Genomic DNA, 18,753 nt, shown 5'->3' on the forward strand with positions numbered 1-18,753 from the left:
CTCATTTAGTAGTATTAGCATCTCTGTTTTATAGAAATAGGATTTGATGCCAGGTCTGTTGGACCTGGAGCCCTGCCTAGAAAATGCACCTCACAGGAAGGAAGCACTCACCTTGGTTTTGGCTTGGATTGGTGCCCCGTGGTCCAGCAGGATCTCTGAGATTCGCACGTGCCCATTTCGAGCTGCACAGTGGAGAGGTGTCAATTCGTCCTTTAAAATACAAAGTCAAAAACAGAAAGCCCAAAAGGCAGCGATCAGAAGCCATTTGGAGAGAAGACTGCCTATGGCATCATCCCAGCCCACGCAAGTGCTGACGTTTCCTCAAGCACCAGCTCGACCTCAGCACAGTTTTACTATTGCCTCCCACTGCACGCGGCACTGCCCAGAATACTGCTGCAGGCGGCTCCGGGAGGCTGGTGGTGCATCCCTAAGTAGGTCACCAAGGGCCCGCTGCTCTGGGTGAGGCTCGTGAGGGGGGAACTCCCTCCCCCTGCCTGGCTACAGTGCCTGCTGGCACCCACCTTGGTCTTGGTTTCTATCTGGGCTCCCCGATCCAGCAGCAGCCGCACCATGATCACGTTGCCCCTGCGGGAGGCGATGTGCAGTGGCGTGATGCCGTTCTGAAGGGAGGAAGCAGGATGGTCAGGGTGCGTCATCCTTCCCTGGAATGCAGCTGCTGTGCACCCGCTCCCCTTGTCCCCAACCCCCAGCCCCCAGCCCTGCAACGGCATTATCAGGGCATTTCTGGCCTAAGACATTTTAAAACCTGAAAGGACCTGCCAACAGGATGGGTTATCCCACCACACCAGCCAAGCCCATGCCTCCCAGAGTCAACATAACAGACGGCAGGAAAGTCAGTTATTTGGAAATCACTCTCTGCCCTCCAGGTTTCCCACTTCTAGGATGGGAAAATGGAGTTTAGGGTTTTCTCAAGACAAAGCAGGTGGAAACCTGGGGCGGGGGGGGATGATCAGAAACCTGCCAGCAAGGAGCCCGACCAGACAGCAGGGCTGTTTAACCCACAGGCACTTCTGCCACTGGGATGAAACCCATGGTGCCGAAGCAGGAGCAACTGCCAACCCCAAGCCCCCGGACAGTGAAGGCGCACCTGCCCCAGGGTTACCTGTGGCGTGAAGTTGACGCTGGCTCCCCTGTTGAGGAGCAACTGGGCCACGTTGAGGTTCTCGTAGTGAGCTGCAATGTGCAGGGGCGTGAATCCCGTCTGGGGCACAACAGAAGCAGAGAAACTTGTCATATGTGATTTACTTCTATCTCAGAATCAGCCCTGGTATGCAGGAAACTCGGGTGGGGCAACAGGACTTTACAGACAAAGGAGATTTTGATGGGAGGGAACATTTGGTAAGGGGGTCAAGAGAGGCTCTATGGCACAGTGTATTCAAAAGCTGGGTGTCTGCCCTGAGCAACCAGAATTGTATGTTAACCTCAGACTCTGTGGGCCCGCTCGTCAGAGTGAGCACCGACAAAGAGATTTTCATTCATGAATGAAAGTGTGATGGGGCCATGGTCTTTTTTTTCCCCCGGTTTAGACAGGGTCTCACTGTGTTGCCCAGGCTGGAGTGCAGTGTGATGTGATCACAGCTCACTTCAGCCTCCACCTCCTGGGCTCAAGCAATCTTCCCACTGCAGCCTCCCCAGTAGCTGGGACTACAGGTGAACACCAACATGCCCAGCTAATTAAAAAAAAAAATTTTTAGAGGCGGGGTCTCACTATGTTGTCCAGGCTGGTCTCCAATTCCTGGGCTCAAACCATCCTCCTGCCTCAGCCTCCGTCCATTGTCATCATTCTGTTCCAGAGCCTCAAGCCAAGCCTAACCCCACCCAGGTGTTTTCCAGACAAAACCCAGTGGATCTAGGGCCCGTGGAAGAGGGGAGGGGCGGGGTGCAGGAGAGGACTGTGAATAACTCCAGTAAATCCATTTCCACTAAAAGAAAACCAGCAGCCTCAGCCTACAGACAGCAGATCAGCGGTGCCTCCGAACACCGGAGAGCGTGCCCAGGTGACTGTGCAGGGCCCCGGACCCCCTTCCTCCACACCCCGGCCCCTGAACGCCTCCTCCCTCCACCACGGGGCAGCCGGGGAGGAGAGATGAAGGAACATCAGGAAGGCCGCCTCCTGGGGTTCCAGGGTGACCTGCCCTGCCCGCCTGGACCCATTTCCAGATGACCTGGAGCAACAGGAACCATCCCCGCTGCTCGCCAAGAGCACGTTTCTGGGCATCTGCCAGGGATTTAGAGCGGGGCTGTCCAGGGGTCCCTCTGCGTCCTGGGGTGGGGGCGCTCAGTGCGCACTGCCGGCCCTGCACGCTCGGGTCTCCTGCTTGGGAAGTCGCTGGGCGTGCGCGGTGCCCCCTGAGCCCATGGGCGTCCGCGGCCCAAGGCTCCTCCCTCCTCCTCGCCCTCACCTTGGAAAGCACGTCCGGGTTGGGGTCGTTCTGCAGCAGCACAGCAGCCGTGCGCGTGTCGTCGTTGCGGGCCGCGATGTGCAGGGCCGGGAGGCGCACCTTCCCCTTGGTGCCGTAGTTGATGAGGTGCGCGACGACGTTCTCGTGGCCCTGCTGCAGGGCCACCGCCAGAGGCGTGAAGCCGTCCTGGCCAGAGGAGGAAAACGCTTTGCTCTGACTCGTCTGACTCCAGCCGCCCTTCACACAGCACACACCCTTGCCCCTCGGGCTTATGCTCCCAGCAGCCCCAGCCTGAGGGACCTCCCTCCACCAAAGCCCTCTTCATCCGCCAAGTTCAGCCTAAATGCCACCTCCTCCCTGAAGCCCTTCCTGCCTCCACTTCCTTTCTCTGCAATCTCACAGAACCTGCCGAATTTTTCTTTAGCGTTAATTTAGTTTTCCTTTATAATTTGCTTCCAGTTTGACTTATTTTAAGAAACTTTTGACTGCTCAGATTCTTTGCCGGCTCCCTTTCTCACCCCATCTGCTGGTGCCAGGATAGTGCCTTGACAAGGAAGAACATTACTAACACCGACCAAAGGCCAGAGTCCACACCAGGCCCTGATAATTCAATTGTGAGCTACTATTATTATCATTATTATTTTATTTTTGAGACAGGGTCTCGCTCTGTTACTCAGGTTGGAGTATGGTGGTGCAATCATGGCTCACTGCAGCCTTAACCTCTTGGGCTCAAGTGAGCCTCCCACTTCAGCCTCCCAAGTAGCTAGGAATAAGGCACACACAACCACACCCAGCTAATTTTCTTTTTCTGTAGAGACGGGGTCTTGCTGTGTTGCCCAGGCTGGTCTTGAATTCCTGGCCTCAAGTGATCCTCCCACCTCAGCCTCCCAAAGCGGTTGGATTATAGGCATGAGCCACTGCACTTGGCCATGAGCTACTATTATTAATTCCCTCAGTTGTGGACATACTAAGGGGCACAGGACCCCAGGAACTGATAAAACGGAATGACAACACAGTCATGTCATTGAGCCATCCAAAGTTAAGAGTCAAGAGACTCCTTGGCTCTATCTAGTCCAATTTCATCATTTCACCAATGACAAACTCAGGACCACAGCTAATGAGACTTGTCCAAGGGTGCATGGTGGTTTTGTGGCAAGAGCCTTTCTCATTAAGGCCCAATGCAAACTTGCCAACCATACACACGCATGCTTCGCCTGCCCCTCCAGTCACAAGTATTGGCCATAGCGGGAAGGACACCCTCAAGTGTGACGTTGTTTCTTTGGTACGTGTCTGGGCCTTCTTCAAGACCCATGACTTTGTCATTAGTCCCTTGCAGAACCTGACAGCACTCTGGATTAGTGCAGCGACCTAAAGGTCATCCATCATGACATGGATGCACCCCAAGCCACATCCCAGGTAGGTGTCACTTGGAGCAAGGTTGTACACCTGGGAGACTTCTGGTGGTGACGACATTTTTCCAAGGTACTTACTTCCGTGGCTACGTTCTGGTTAGCTCCATTTTCCAGTAAAAACTTAACCACTTCCAAGTGGTTCTCTTGTGCTGCCATGTACAGGGGTGTAAAACCTTTCTGTAAACCAAGAGAGGACATTAGCATCCACCCGCAATGTAAGAAAGGCCGACGCCAGCACAACGTCCTCTTACCTGGAGGACAGCGCTCTCTTCATTCCATTCCCTCCCACCTGACCCCTCCTAAGGAAACTCATTGTCATGGTGACTGGCGTACCGGGATTATTACAAAAGGCCACAGAAGCTGTGCCTCCCCTCGCCACCGTAGGTCAGTCTCTTCAGCTCACATACTCCTCACTGATTTCATCAATGCTGCACCCCATGCCTCATTCCCCCAGTCCTCAGTTTCTCTCTCCACCTGGGCTGTAACTGGACAAACTATTTGGCTTAGGTCCACAACAGTTCAACCCCGTCATGCTTAGGACGTGTGGTCTATGCGTGAGAAATAATAAAGGACGCCTTCACCACTGCTCAGAGACATGCTCCTGAGAAATGTAGGCCCTGCCCCACAGTAGTGTGTGTGTTAACATGGCTGCCAATGGACCCACGAGGGAGCAGGAAAGAGGAACCACGTGTGAAAAGGCAACACCCTCTAGTCCAGACCAGAGATCCATTACCTGTGACTGGGCGTTGACGTTGGCTCCATAGTTGACAAGCTCCCGGACCACCTCATCCTGCCCAGCCAGAGCAGCGATGTGCAGGGCCGTGTTCCCCTTCTGAAACACATGGGGGAAGGGAACAGAGGCGGTTTCCCACTGGGCCTGCTACGGGACCAGCAAAGGTCTGTGGACAGGTGCTGCTTGAGGGACCCGGGGGCTTTCTTCATGGCCAAAAGGGGTAGAAAGGACACACGTGTGTGCTTGACCCCTTGCACATCCTGAAGTCGTACTGAAAGTACAGGGAGGAAGACACAGCCTGTTCTCTATGACAAACAATGCTGCAAGAGCCATAAAAAAGAAGGAAATCAGGTCTTCTGTAGCAACTCGTCTGGAACTGGAGGCCAGTATCTTACATGAAGCAACTCAGAAACAAAAAGTCAAATACTGCATGTTCTCACTCATAATTATGAGCTACATAATGTGCACACGTGGACATACAGAAGGTGGAGAGACACTGAAGACTCAGAGGGTGGGAGGTGGGGGCAATAAGAAATTATCCTTTGGGTGGGATGCCCACTCTTCGGGTGATGGCCACACTAACAGCCCAGGCTTCACCACTACACAGTGTATCCATAGAACAAAGCTGCAATCGTACCCCCTCAATCTATAAAAAGAAAAATATTTAAAAAGAAGACCACCAGCACTGGCTGGTGTGATTGGAATAGCGCAGGAAGGGGCAGGTGACACTGAGATGTGCGGTTGAAGGAGAGTGCGGCCATGACAAAGGAACTCCTTTTTTTAAAATTATGTATCCATAATAATTAAAAATAAAAAATTTTTATAAAAGAAAAATAATACTGAAAGAAAAAAACACCCCCCGCCAACACACAACTTCTGAACATCTAATCTGCTTTGTGGGTGCGGCGTCCTGTCCCCAGCAGACAGCACATCGGCGTCCCTCAGGACACACACTGGAAGGCTTGTCAGCGAGCTGGCCTTCCGCGGACCTGCAGCTCCGCTCAGCCTGCAACTCTGCAAGGCAACAAGCCCTCTGAGAGGCCTGGGAGCACCAGGAAAGGAGGCCAGCAGGTCCCTCAGGCCCACACGTTTGATGCCGTCCCAGGGATACCCACAGACCACAAGCTGCAGTGGAGGGGACAAAGAGATGGGAGGCAGGGGAGTGAGGAAAGTATTGGACAGAAAAGGAAAGGGTAAGATCAACTCTATGATGTATGTAGGGAAGAGAAGAAAAATCAGAAAATAAATGGGGGGTAATAAATGGAATACAATCTGGCCAAGAAAAATACAAAGAATATACAACATACTAGTAAGCAAAATGTAATGAGTAAAGGTTCACCAAATCCAAGAGGAGAGAAAAACTGCAGAGAATAAACACTGGAGGAAAACAAGGCACGTAATTGTTTTAAACTTTGTAAAAGATAAGAACCAATAGCAGAGACTGAGAAATAAGGCAGGTTCTGAGAAAGTGAGTTTTTGTTTTGTTTTATTTTGTGTTTAGAATTGGAGGTCTCACTCTAACACCCAGGCTGGAGCACAGTGGCACCATCATAACTCACTGCAGCCTCCAACTCCTGGGCTCAAGCGATCCTCCCACCTCAGCCTCCTGAGTAGGTGGGACTAAGGCGTGTGCCACCGTGCCCAGCTAATTTTTAAATTTTTTGTAGAGGTGGGCTCTCACTTTGTTGCCCAGGCTGGTCTCCTGTCTTAGCCTCTCAGCACTCTGCAATTACAGGCATGGGGCTGAGAACATGAGTTTAATGTTCTCAGGTTTTCTTGTCTGGATTCTTCTTTGATATTTAACAACAATTCACAAACAGGACCAGCAGCCTCCATCTGTTCCCGGGATACCCACAGCCTTCCAGCCAGGTTCCTGCCAGCCCCCGGGGGTCCTGGACCAGAATCTCAGCACTGCCTCTGGGGGTGGACACCCCTGGGTGCCCTGCACCTGCGCCCCCATTCACGGAGTTGAGGGGCGGGGGTGGGCAGGCTCCACTCCATGCTTCTGTCAAATAGGGCGAGTGGAGAAAATGGGTCCATGGTCAGACCCATCTGTCCCTGCACTACTCAAGGAGCAGAGATCTCAAACAACCTCATTTTTAGAGTTTAGACAGTATGTAGTTCTTTTTACTAAACTACCTAATAATTAACTAATCCATTTCAAGAAACGTAAGGACTGACAAGCAGGGACTTTGGACTCTGACCTTGCCCAGTGGCACCTGTCACCTGGAGGAAAAGCTTCCTCACTGAGATGGAAGGGAGCAGCCCGGGGCCCAGCCGTGTGGCCCCCCAGCCGCTGCTGACCCAGCTTCCCCGGGTCGGGGAGGCAGCCCCATGAGGCTGCCCTGGGGGCTGGGAAGCACCTCAGATCTGTTTCTTGTACTCTGCCTGGTAATTCAAGCATAAAGCCTGGGGCTGGGCGCAGCAGCTCACATTGGTAGTCCTGGCACTTTGGGAGTCCAAGGCGGGAGGATTGCTTGAGTCCAGGAGTTCAAGACCAGCCTGGGAAACAGTGAGACCCAGTCTGTCTTTTCTTTTTTATTTTTTTAAGGCATAAAGCCTGTTTTTTTGTTTTGTTTTGTTTTCAGGCAGGTACTTCTCATCTGTTGCCTCCTGAAGTTGTCTTTTTGATTTCTCCTCAAGTTCTATTTGATGAAGAAAAACAGTTTTCCTCAAGTATCCATTGGAGAATAAATGCCAGATATGAAAGTCTGGAAGCTCATTAATAATTTTTCATAGAAGTCCGAAGAGCCTCCATTGAGAGGCTTGGCACCTGCTGTACCAAATGGAGCAGCACTGCTGGCACCAGAAACTTTTCTAGACACCAGGCTGCTGAGCTCCAAGTGGCATCTTCTGGGCTCCCATGGAAAAGAAGGAGGCATCCTGGGTCCATTCATTCACTGGCCACATGCTTCCTGGGCATAAGCACAGAAGGCCTGGGCCAGCATGGAGGCACAGAGCCCATGGAGACATCAAGAGGCTCATGTCAAAGGTTTCTTTACATCTGACCCCTCCTGCCTGAAGTCCAATGATATGAGAGCTTTCCTTACCCCATGAGGAGGGGAAGGTCACTCTGTTTTGGGGAGCTCATCAGTGGTGGGAACCTGGCTATGGATCTTGGTTCAGGCCAGCTGGGCCAAGGGCAGCACAAGTGAGGAATAAGAACACAGGGAAAATTCTGGAAGTGGACCTCCTTTCCCCTATCTACGCACACACATTATGAGGCTCAAGAAGGCCCCTGGCCTAAGTTGTGGGAGTCACAGGAAAAGGGATTTGTTAGCCTCTGTTTTCTCTGCCCCTCCCTCAACATGAAAGAACATGGCCTCAAAGGAGCAGGAAAAATGACTTAGCTATATTTTGCTCCACAAACACCCAATTTCTCTATTTTCAGGGGCTCACAGAGCTCAGAGCAGGGAGGATGGTTGCATGGGTGCTGATTGAATGCAAGTGGAAGGGGGAGAGGGACCCCAAGTGAGAGAGCAGGCTTTTTTCCAGTGGAGATGAAAGCTGTCCCCATTCATTAACAGCTTAGGTGCTGAGCTCCAGTCTCTAAGAGCTGGAGATAGGAGGATGGGGACAGAATGCATTTGTTTTATGCTTTTAAAATTTCTAAGTACATTTTAGGAATCTAAATTGGTTTTGGCTTTTTACTCTTTTTCTTTTTTTTTCTTTTTTCATCTTTCTGCTGCCTGGGAGCCCCATCACAGTCCCCAATCTGTTGTGACTCTTCCCCAACCCACGGTTTCAGTTCCACCTTTTTTCTCCCCCTGTCTCTGGATGGTATTCCAAAGCCACGTTGGCTTAGAAAATTTCTAAAAATAAAAAAGACACACCAAGTGTTCACTTGCAAAATCACAACCTGGGGAGGAGATTCGGAAACAGTCGAAGTGCTGAAGCCTCGTGTTTCTGCAGCCCATGAAGGCACGCCAGGGCAGGCACCGCTCTGGCACACGCGGGGCAGGTCAGATGGCACACAGCTCACAGCCAGGTACGTGGGAGTGTGCAGAGAAAATAATCTCACCCTTCATCCACACAAGAAGCAGGGTAGGAACAATTGGAATTTGACGTAGAATTTGGGAAAAAAATACCCCATATCCAGTCAGAAAGAGCAACTCAGTTTATTTTACCATAAGTGCAATAAGATCTTTTCACATTCAGGAAATGACATGAAAATTACAGAATTTTACCTCGAGAGATGATTCTACCTTCATAATATTTTGGTAGTTCACTTCATAACCATAAATTATATCTGTTCTCTACATATTGTTCTTCTATGTTCTCTGCTTGAGAGGCAGCAAACTGTTTGTTGCATGGAACTGAAATTGAGGTTGTATGTGAGACCACGTGTAATATACACCAAAAGGAAAATAAGAGGCTAGGGGGAAAGAACTCCAGAAGAAAAACATGGGAAAGGAACAGAGGAGGGAAGAGAAGAGAAAACAATAACTGGGGAGACAGTACTTGAGTTAGCAAATGGAGATGATTTTTTGTTTCGTTTTATTTATTTATTTTTGAGAGGGAGTCTGTCTCTGTCACCCAGGCTGGAGTACAATGGCGCGATCTCGGCTCATCGCAACCTCCGCCTCCTGGGTTCAAGTGATTCTCCTGCCTCAGCCTCCCGAGTAGCTGGGATTAAAGGCCTGTGCCACCAGGCCTGGCTAATTTTTGTATGTTTAGTAAAGATGGGGTTTTGCCATGTTGGCTGGGCTGGTTTCGAACTCCTGACTGCAGGTGATCTCCCCTCCTCGGCCTCCCAAAGTGCTGGGATTACAGGTATGAGCCACCACGTCCAGCCTTGTTTCGTTTTATTTATTTATTTATTTTTGAGATGGAGTCTCGCTCTGTCACCCAGGCTAGAGTGCAGTGCTGCAGTCATGGCTCACTGCAACCTCCGCCTCCGCTTGAGGCAGGGTTCAAGCGATTCTCCTGCCTCAGTCTCCTGAGTAGCTGGGATTACAGGCGCCCGCCACAACGCCTGGCTAGTTTTTGTATTTTTAGTAGAGACGGGGTTTCACCATGTTGGCCAGGCTGGTCTCAAACTCCTGACCTCAAGTGATCCTCCCGCCTCAGCCTCCCAAAGTGCTGGGATTACAGGCATGAGCCACTGCGCCCAGACTGTTTTGTTTTATTTTTAATTGCTGGCTGCATCCTGTTTGATAAATAAGATGCGTGTCAGGTAAAAAATGAAACTTATTTTGCCATCTATAGATGTATAAATTTCATGACTCTGGGATTTTGAAGTTGAGTCACTGGTATTTATAATCTACTGAAATGGAGTGAAATACGTTACTGTGGATGCCTGGCGTCGCCCCATGCCAAACGCCTCCTCATGAAAGAGAATGCTGTTCCAGATCATTAGCAAGGAGAGGAAATCAGTTTGGGGCTGAGCAAGGAAGACTTGCTGGAGAAGGAGAAATGAAAGAGATCTGGATTCTTTTCTACAACCCTTAGTAACAACATGGTCACTAGTATTTATTGATTCCTTACTACAGGAATCATTAATCAATTAATATATCCAATAATCAATAAATACATCCAATAAGCAGTAAATACATCCATCCAATAAATACATCTAGGCATTTGATGTATGCCATCTCACTTAATTTTCATACCAACCCTGCAACTAAGTATTATAATCTCCATTTTACAGACAAAGAAGCTGAGGCTTCACAGTGGCCAAGTAACTCGTCCCAGGTCACAGGGTGTGAAGTATGTCTGCTGGGATTTGACTCCAGGCACCTGATTGGCACTTCCAGAGCTCTTGGACACTGAGTTCGAGTCAAGGACCCTGAGAAAGTATAAAGCCACCAGGAAAGGGCTCTATTTTTAGATACGTAACCTAGTGATGAGGATAAAGGCCCCCTGAATCTTTCTGGAAACAGGGTCTGTTTCAGGCAGCTTCAGGGATTCAGAGAACTAAAAAGTGATGGGAAGGATAAGAGAAATTCAGATGCATGCCTGAGTTCTCTCATGAAGGACTGGTTTCTAAGGAAGAACTCACAAACTTGAATTTTCAATGCAAAGCTCCCCCACTCCCTGTGAGACATACCTTGGTTGTTGTTTCTAGAATGATTTCTTTGTGCAGAAGTTCAACCACCATTTTCACATGGCCCTCCTTAGAGGCCAGATGCAAGCCATTCAACCCATTCTGTAAAGAGCAGAGAGGCGGGAAGGGCATGGTTAGTCAAATGGTGCTTTCTGCAGGTCCCAGTGGGGGCCCAGGCCCTTTCCCAGCCCTGAGGTGTTCACAGCACTGGAGGGAAAGAGTGGAGTGTGTCTAGAGATTAGAAGGGGCACAGGGCAGGGCCACCCAGCCTCCCCTTCACGCCTCAGGTCACAACAGAGCAGAGGTGGAAAGGAAAGGCAAGAACTAGCCCGCCACTCCCAGATGTGAATTACGCAGGAAGCTCTCACAACACCCCTGGTGACCTTGAAATTCAGGTCGAGGCCAGGCTTTAGGCAGCCCACTTAATTAAAATGATGTAGCTTCAACCCCTGGTTAATTTTCACAGCAGTGACCAGGAAAAGCAAAGTGGTAACACCAGTGCATCCTAAGTGCTTGTAGAAATAGACATATGTTTGGTAAGATGTTAAACTTTGAAGCAAGGTCATATGAGAAGTGAATCCCACCAACCACCCAGCTGTAAGATTTCCTCAATAGAAAAATCAGTATTAAAATAGCCCCTTTGGCCTAGTACAGTGGCTTACACCTGTAGTCCCAGCACTTTGGGAGGCTGAAGCAGGCTGGTTGCTTGAGCCCAGGATTTTGAGACCAGCCTGGGCAACATGATGAAACCCTATCTCTACAAAAGAAAAAAAAAAACCCACAGAAGTAGCCAGGTGTGGTAGTGTGTGCCTATAGTCCCAACTACTCAGGGGGCTGAGGTGGGAGAATCACCTGAGCCCAGGAGTTTGAGGCTATAGTGAGCTGAGATCCTGCTACTGCCCTCCAGCCTGGGTGACAGGGCCAGACCCTGTCTCAAAAATAAAAATAAAACATAAAACATAAAACATAAAATAGCCCCTTCGCCATCCCACCATTTCAAAGGTGACCAAAGAAGGCTGCCTGACAGTTAAGCTTTAGGAAAAGCAAAAAACAAACAAACAAACAAACAAAAACCACATTTGCCTTGCCCAACCCTTAGCCCACGAGAGCAGAGCCAATTAAAATTTAACCAATTAAAGTTCCAGCTGCATCTGGTGAAGCTGCCACTTTGCTTTATGGAAGGCAGCCAAGTTCAAGTTTTATTTATCACTCTCATGCTTCCTGCTCTTCTGATCCTTGCCCTGAAAGGTCTTGAAACTTTCCAGCAAAAGCTGACATCAAGGAGTGCTACTCGGAGCCACTAATAAGTCTGACAACATGAAGGAGCAAAATATCAATTCCAACGGATGAGTCGATCTTGGCTCCATACAGAAAATGATTTTAGTCAGTGAGCAAACTCCACCCCCTGCTTTTTTATTTTGTTCCTGTCCTCCTCCTTCCCCGCCAGCGATTTCCCCCTCCTCTCCTCCTCCTCCTCCTGGCCTCCCGTTTTGATTAATTCTGTTCTATTGTGTTCCTTTCCAGGGGCGGCCTCAGAGCCACTTTAGGCTCCGGCTCATGAAACAGATCCTCGCCACCTAGACGGAGGGCTTGGTTTCTGCAGGTGTGATGTGCGGGGTCCCTGACTCACGTCCCCAAATATCTCCGCAGCCCCACCCTGCGTTCCTCGAATTCCAGCTCTCCCATTGTGTCAGGGCATCATTTTCAGGAGGGTCTTGTTCAAACACAAGTATTCTACCTGGGAGTGGGAGCGCATTAGCCCATTCACAGATTAGGCAAATTGCTTTGCCATAACTAGCAGAGGAAAGTCACCCAAAGTCATGACAGGAGAATGGAAGGGGTCCAACGCTTCTTTTATGTGGGGACCTTGGATGGATCAAATATAACAGATGCCTTGGATGTTAGAAAATGAGAAGGGGGGCTGCGAAGGGAACATTACCTACTTCCTATTTAGGTCAGGGCAGCCCTGCACCCCTGCCTATCAGCACAGCCAGCCTTGCCAGGGTGTGTGTGTAGGGGAGAGGGGGTGGTTCACCAAATATTTCCTCATGCAAACGCCTGAAAATGACCACTGGCCATTAGGTTTCCTCCTCTTGCAGATTTTGCACACCATTCAGTGAAAGCTGTGTGGCTTCTTCTCACCCGGTGTGAATGAGTTTATCAGACAGAGCTAGTTTCAGAGCCAGTCTGGGTAATAGAGAGGGAGAAAGTGCTTGAGGGCCAGATGGGAATCCAGGAGAAGGGGAGAGAGCACTGGGCAGGCGGAAACCAATTCCCCTCCCCTCGATTTGCAAGACAAATTCACTGCAAAGCAATTTGTCGAGTGACCAGTGCGCTGAGAGCCTGGAGCCACTCTTGCTTCTGCATCTTGCAACTCTTTTCTGGGGTGGGTCGGCAGGAAGGAGTTCTGCTCCTTCTCAGAGCAGGGCGAGCTTTTTCAGGCAGCACACAGCATTTCTGCAAGCGCTCTTCCAACCCAGCGGCAGCCTTATCTAGAAGCTTCCTGGTGCTGACAGTGGATGCCCTGTGATTGCTTGGGAACTGGGGTGGTGTTTGTGGCTGTCGGCACGGCTGGAGTGACAGCCCGGCAGCTGCCGCGGGCCGCTTACTGCGGGAAACTGACTCTCAGCGGCAGCCAGCCTTGCCTCGGTGCTGACGGCTGGGGTTTTAGGGCTTACTTGGGCAGCGCAGTCGCTCTGATGAGCATTTGTGGGTCCTGAATGCATCAAAGCCGCAAAACCAGCAAGCCTGGAAAGAAATAGCTAATGCTGGCCGCTAATGCTCTGGGACGGCCGGCCCCTGCTGTTTGAGGCCAATGTCACGATTTCAATCCGGAGGGATTCTAGATATACTGTCTGACCAGAAAATACAGGACTCGAAAGGGATATTAGAGGTCCCTGAACTCCACCCTTTCATCTGCAGCTGAGGAAGTCGAGGCCCAGAGTAGTCAAACGATTGGCAGAGGCCACGCGGCGTCTCCAGGGCACAGCCACACACACGACCAACCTGGATTTCCCAGAAAAAAGGAGGTTTGGTTTTCTTCCCCCTAAAAACTACTGTGATAACTGGCTGGGCACGGTGGCTCACATCTGTAATCCCAGCACTTTGGGAACTGAAGCAGCCGGATCACTTGAGGGCAGGAGTTCGAGACCAGCCTGGCCAGCATGGAGAAACTCTGTCTCTACTAAAAATACAACAATTAGCCGGGCGTGGTGACACGCGTCTGTAGTCCCAGCTACTCAGGAGGCTGAGGCAGGAGAATCATTTGAACCTGGGAGGCCAAGGTTGCAGTGAGCAGAGATCACACCACTGAATTCCAGCCTGGGTGACAGAGAGAGACTCTGTCTCAAAAAAACAAAACAAAACAAAACCCAAAACGATGTGTTTCTTTTTATCAGATGATGAAAGCATATCTTCCCTTTTCTGGTCTCCATGAAGCTTAGAGCTAATGAATGGATCTGATTGTGACCTCGGCAATTGAGCTCTAGGATTTTATTCATTGCTCTGATCTGCAGAAAACCCCCTTTCTTCCATTCCTGGGTCCCGTGCCTCCCTCGCAAAGGGCAGAGAGTAAGACCCTCGCCATGCAAGGGGCCGCCTGAGTAGACCTGCCTCTCGCGGAGCTGCACTCTCCCTCGATCCCAGATCCTGGCTCAGCGACCTCCTTCTTTATGATTTTTAAAAAATGTTTTCTCACTTTATTGTAGATTTGTCTTTCACATAGTCACCCTAAATCACTTCCAAGCCTATTACTGTGGGGATCTGAATCCACTGTTCTCAGCAGGGCCACTGAATCAAACCCCAATGGGCACAGTTAATGAGAGAGATGCAAGATGGCCCGGGAATGCAATGCCTGTAAAAACCACATGGGGACGGGGCTGAGGAAGTACTTGTCTCAGCCACAGGTGTGGACACTGTTGCCATCAAACGCTGAGCAATTACTTAACGCAACTCAACAAATATTTATTGAGAACCTCATCTGTGTCTGGCCCTGTGCTAGAAATGAATCAAACACAAACTGTTTCCCTTGAAGAACTCAGTTTTGTAGGGAACACGGATGCATAAAAAATAAATGCAAAATCATGTGAAAAAGGCCCCAAGCAGCATGTAAAGGGATAGAGGTGGCACAGAGGAGAAAGGAGCTGCTCTGTCAAGAAGGCCCAGAAAGCTTCACAGAGGACTTTTCAAGGCAGAAGTGCCCACCTGCACAAAGACAGAGTTGCGAGTTCATTAAAAACAGCAAGATGAGAAGTGTGTCTGAGTTTAGATTCTAAACCCATAAGCTAAAATATGCTCCCAGCTCTCTCAGCAAGTGCCCTCCTCTTCCTTTCCCGAAGCATTTGGATACAAGTGATGCACAAACATCCAGACCCCAACAGCATCTCTCCTCCAGCAATTGGTCTTAGTACGTAGATGGCTGCGTCTACCTACCTAAGGGGTGGTGACAGCCACAAGTCACCACCATCTAGCAGCAGAAGTTGCTGAACATCTGAAAACGAACCTCCTGCACACACACGCAAAGGAGTTTGTACAGCTGTCTTATTAAATGCATAACTAGTTTATGCAGGAGACCACTTCTGATATCCAAAAGAGCATTTTGTGGATAAATACCATATTTAATACTTCCTTTTTCTTTAAGCAGATTTTTCATTGCTCAAATGAGAAGGAGGAGGAGGAGTGCAAATTATGTGAGCTATTTGTTCTTAGCTGTAAGTATGGACAGAGATGAACTGTAATTTACCACCTCTTCAAAACTGAGAATCATGTTTTACTTTAGCTAAATCAAGTTTAAGTTAGCTTGGTTGCTAAAAGTAAAAGGCAGCTTGCTGAGACTTGCTTCGAATATTTTCGGCGACTCCATCTCACCTTCACAGCCACTTTTCTTGAAGCCAAACAGCAGACAGGCTGTTAAAGGGGATTGGGGGTGTGGATAGATCACATATTTCTTCCCTCAAATAACAGGGTGTAGAAGATAAGCAAAAAGGAAGCAGAATAATATAAGAGTAAATGATTTCACTAAATTAGAAGCTGGGGAGAAAAGCAATAACTACTTGTGGCCATTTTTTAACCATATGGCTTTCCCTGGAGGAAAACACCAGTTCGCTAGAGTCCTTTTCCTACAGATACTGCCTTCTGGAACTCCAATTACATGTATTTTAAAGCAGTTGATGTTGTTCCATAGCTCTTGGCTACTCTGTTTTGGTTTGTCTTTTCCCCCTCTTTTCTCTCTTTTCTTTCAATTTGAATTATTTCTATTGACTTATCCTCAAGTTCTTTAATTCTCTCCTCAGTTATGTCCAGTCTACTGATGAACCTGTTGAATAAATTCTTCATTTCTGAGAAAGTGTCTTTTGTTTTCAGCATTTCATTGGACTTTTTCTTATAGTTTTCATCTCTGTGCTGAAAATTTCCATCTACTCACGAATGTTATCTACTTTTCCCACTAGATCCTTTAACATATTAATCATAGTTATTTTAAAGTCCATCTAATACTTCCAACATCCAACATCATGGTCATCTCTAGGTCTGATTCTGTTTATTGCTTTGTCTCTTGACAATAGTTCATTGTTTTTTGTTTTTTGTTTTTTTTTTTTTTGGTGTGTGATAATTTTTAGTTGAGTGCCAGACATCAAGCATAGAAGAGCAGTAGAGACTGAGGTAAACAGTATTTACGGCTGGAAATCAACATGCCTCTTCTTCTGTGAAGTTGTCAGCATGGAGGTGGGAAGGCTGAGTCAATCTCAGGGGTTGACCTGAGTTTGAGTTTTGTTGTCACTTTCAGTGCACCACAGCCTTCACATTCTTACAAAGGTAGACTGCGGTTATCTTGAACTTTGAGTTGGAGCTGGGGTGCCAGAGGCTTTTTGTGTGAGTGTTCTTGACCTCCCTCAACTTCCAGCCATCCTGCATGCCTGGGCCTTAAATGAGGTAATTCTCCATGCTCCTACTCTACTCCCAGCAGTGGCCTGCTCTTCCTTATTACAACATGTTAGGCTGGCAGGAATGGGCATGTTCTCTTTTGTCGTGCTCCAGCTTCAATATTAGTCAGGCTCTGTACATCTGGCCCTCTAAGTGGGATTTCTTTTCCATGTTGAGCAATCCTTCCCCCTTCTCTGTGGCAGCAAAACCTGTCTCACTTGCACTGGTTTTCGGTGTGAGTTTCTTGCTCCTCCCCCAGCAGTAGTCGACCCTGCTTGTTTTTTTTGTGTTTGTTTTTGATTTTTTTTTTTTTTTTTTTTTAGATGGAGTTTCACTCTCATTGCCCAGGATGGAGTGCAGTGGCATGATCTTGGCTCACTGCAACCTCCACCTCCCAAGTTCAAGCAATTCACCTGCCTCAACCTCCCAAGTAGCTGGGATTACAGGCGTCTGCCACCACGCCTGGCTAATTTTTTTGTATTTTTAGTAGAGACGGGGTTTCACCATGTTGGCCAGGCTGGTCTCAAGCTCCTGAACTCAGGTAGTCTACCCGTCTCAGCCTCCCAAAGTGCTGGGATTACAGGCGTGAGCCACCGCGCCCAGCTGCCTGCTTGTTATTGGTGTAGAATCCCGGGCCCAAGACAATCTCCAGCCCTCCCCTAGGAGTCCCAAGGTGGCTGCTCCTATCTTCCCTACAGCAGCAAGTCACTGGCAGGAATGTTTCCTACCCTCCCCTGGCTGAGGCAGTTTGTTTCTATTCCTCCCCTAGGTCTACGGTCTAAGGATTGGTGTATTTCTGTATGTGTGCACTCTATATACACATTCATGTAATCACCACCCCTCAATGTCTACTTCAAATTAAGGTTCCTGAGTTGGTGCAGTGAGTGCTGGATAAGCCAGCTCAGGCCTCTGGGGCTGACACACGGGTCTTTGCTCAACCATGTCCCCTGGGATACAGGCGCAAACCAGGCCCAACTGGCAGACCTGTGGCCTTCAGCCTGGGGCCAGGCACTGCCTCCGACACCTGGACAGCACTGGATTAACAGGCCTGCTCTTACAGGTAGGCTGGGCTGGCTTCTGGCCATGCAGGGATCTCTGGTCACCAGGAGGGGGACAGGGCAGGTGAGGATGCTGGGTGGGTGGGGAAGAGCAATTGCCTTGTTCACCTCATGCACCCACGGGGACCTGGGAGTCCCATTTACAGATGGGTGAGGCTTCCAACCCACTCCACCCAGAACTGGGCTTCCCTCCTCTCAGCGCCCCATGGGAGTAGGGGAGGGGAGGCCTGTTTTATTCTCAGAATAAATGTTACCACAATTTCAAAAATAAAAATAAAGGTGAGAGGGTCTGTTTTTGCTTCACATGAGGGAAAGATCTGGAGAAGCGGTGAAAGCTTTGTGTCCGTTCCTCCCTCCACCCCTGCCTGCACAGCCACAGGTCACCTCCTGCACACCTGGCTGCCGAGGGGGCCTCCTCTGGCTCCTGACGTATCCCAATACTTCTCATGGGGGGCCAGTGGAGAAAAGCCTGTTCCAGACACACCGGCCCACACTTGGCCTTCAAGAACTTTTAAGATTTTGGTGGCTGGGTGTGATGGTTTTTAATCCCAGCACTTTGGGAGGCTAAGGTGGGAGGATCCCTTGAGCCCAGCAGTTCAAGGCTGCAGTGAGCTATGATTGCACCACTGTCTTTGAGCCTGAGTGGTGGAGTGAGACCTTACCTGAAAAAAAAAAAAAAAAAAAAAAAAAGATTTTGGCTTGTATGGTGAACACCTCTCTTTCCTGACCTCTGCCAAAGCTGAAGTGATTTACGTGGCCCACTTCTTAGAGGGCTTTGCCTCTGTTTGAAATTCTGTTCACTCGGCTGCCTTACTACCTCAGGCCGGCATGAGATGGGTTCAGGGAAAAACGATCACTTTGTAAATTATTGAGCTTTTTCTCATCGTCAGGGTGGGAGCCATGCTCTCTGCAGCCTTCTGCATCCTACATACTCCCTGTACTGAGCCCTTAAGGCCAGCTGGCCCCATATGATCTCTTTCCACATGGTCCTAACACAGGAGATAACCTTTTAAGGCTCTTTTTGGCAAAAATCTTCATGCCAAGCACACACACCTAGAGTTGTGCATCTGCCTTTGCTCTTTTTCAGGTGAAATGTCAACTGACAGGATTGTTCTGAAAAGCGATCCGTGTGATGGGCGGGGAAGGAGACCTCAGCCAGGCT

The 18,753-nt window shown here is 49.3% G+C and overlaps 1 protein-coding gene across 14 annotated transcripts in view; it reads right to left on the bottom strand.

The window, feature by feature from the left end:
• ANK1 (ankyrin 1) overlaps positions 1 to 18,753 on the bottom strand; it is a 241,711-nt gene that overhangs the window by 68,831 nt on the left and 154,127 nt on the right. For all 14 annotated transcript variants that reach the window (XM_054561512.2, XM_063726626.1, XM_054561514.2 and 11 more), the window contains exons 3-9: positions 10,618 to 10,716; positions 4,569 to 4,667; positions 3,914 to 4,012; positions 2,424 to 2,609; positions 1,124 to 1,222; positions 522 to 620; positions 112 to 210 (exon numbers count right to left, since the gene is read on the bottom strand). In XM_054561512.2, coding sequence (XP_054417487.2) covers positions 112 to 210; positions 522 to 620; positions 1,124 to 1,222; positions 2,424 to 2,609; positions 3,914 to 4,012; positions 4,569 to 4,667; positions 10,618 to 10,716 — 780 coding nt within the window. The remainder of the gene's footprint in view (positions 1 to 111; positions 211 to 521; positions 621 to 1,123; positions 1,223 to 2,423; positions 2,610 to 3,913; positions 4,013 to 4,568; positions 4,668 to 10,617; positions 10,717 to 18,753) is intronic.

This window comes from Pongo abelii, chromosome 7, assembly GCF_028885655.2.
Source record: "Pongo abelii isolate AG06213 chromosome 7, NHGRI_mPonAbe1-v2.0_pri, whole genome shotgun sequence".
Classification (NCBI taxonomy): domain Eukaryota; kingdom Metazoa; phylum Chordata; class Mammalia; order Primates; family Hominidae; genus Pongo; species Pongo abelii.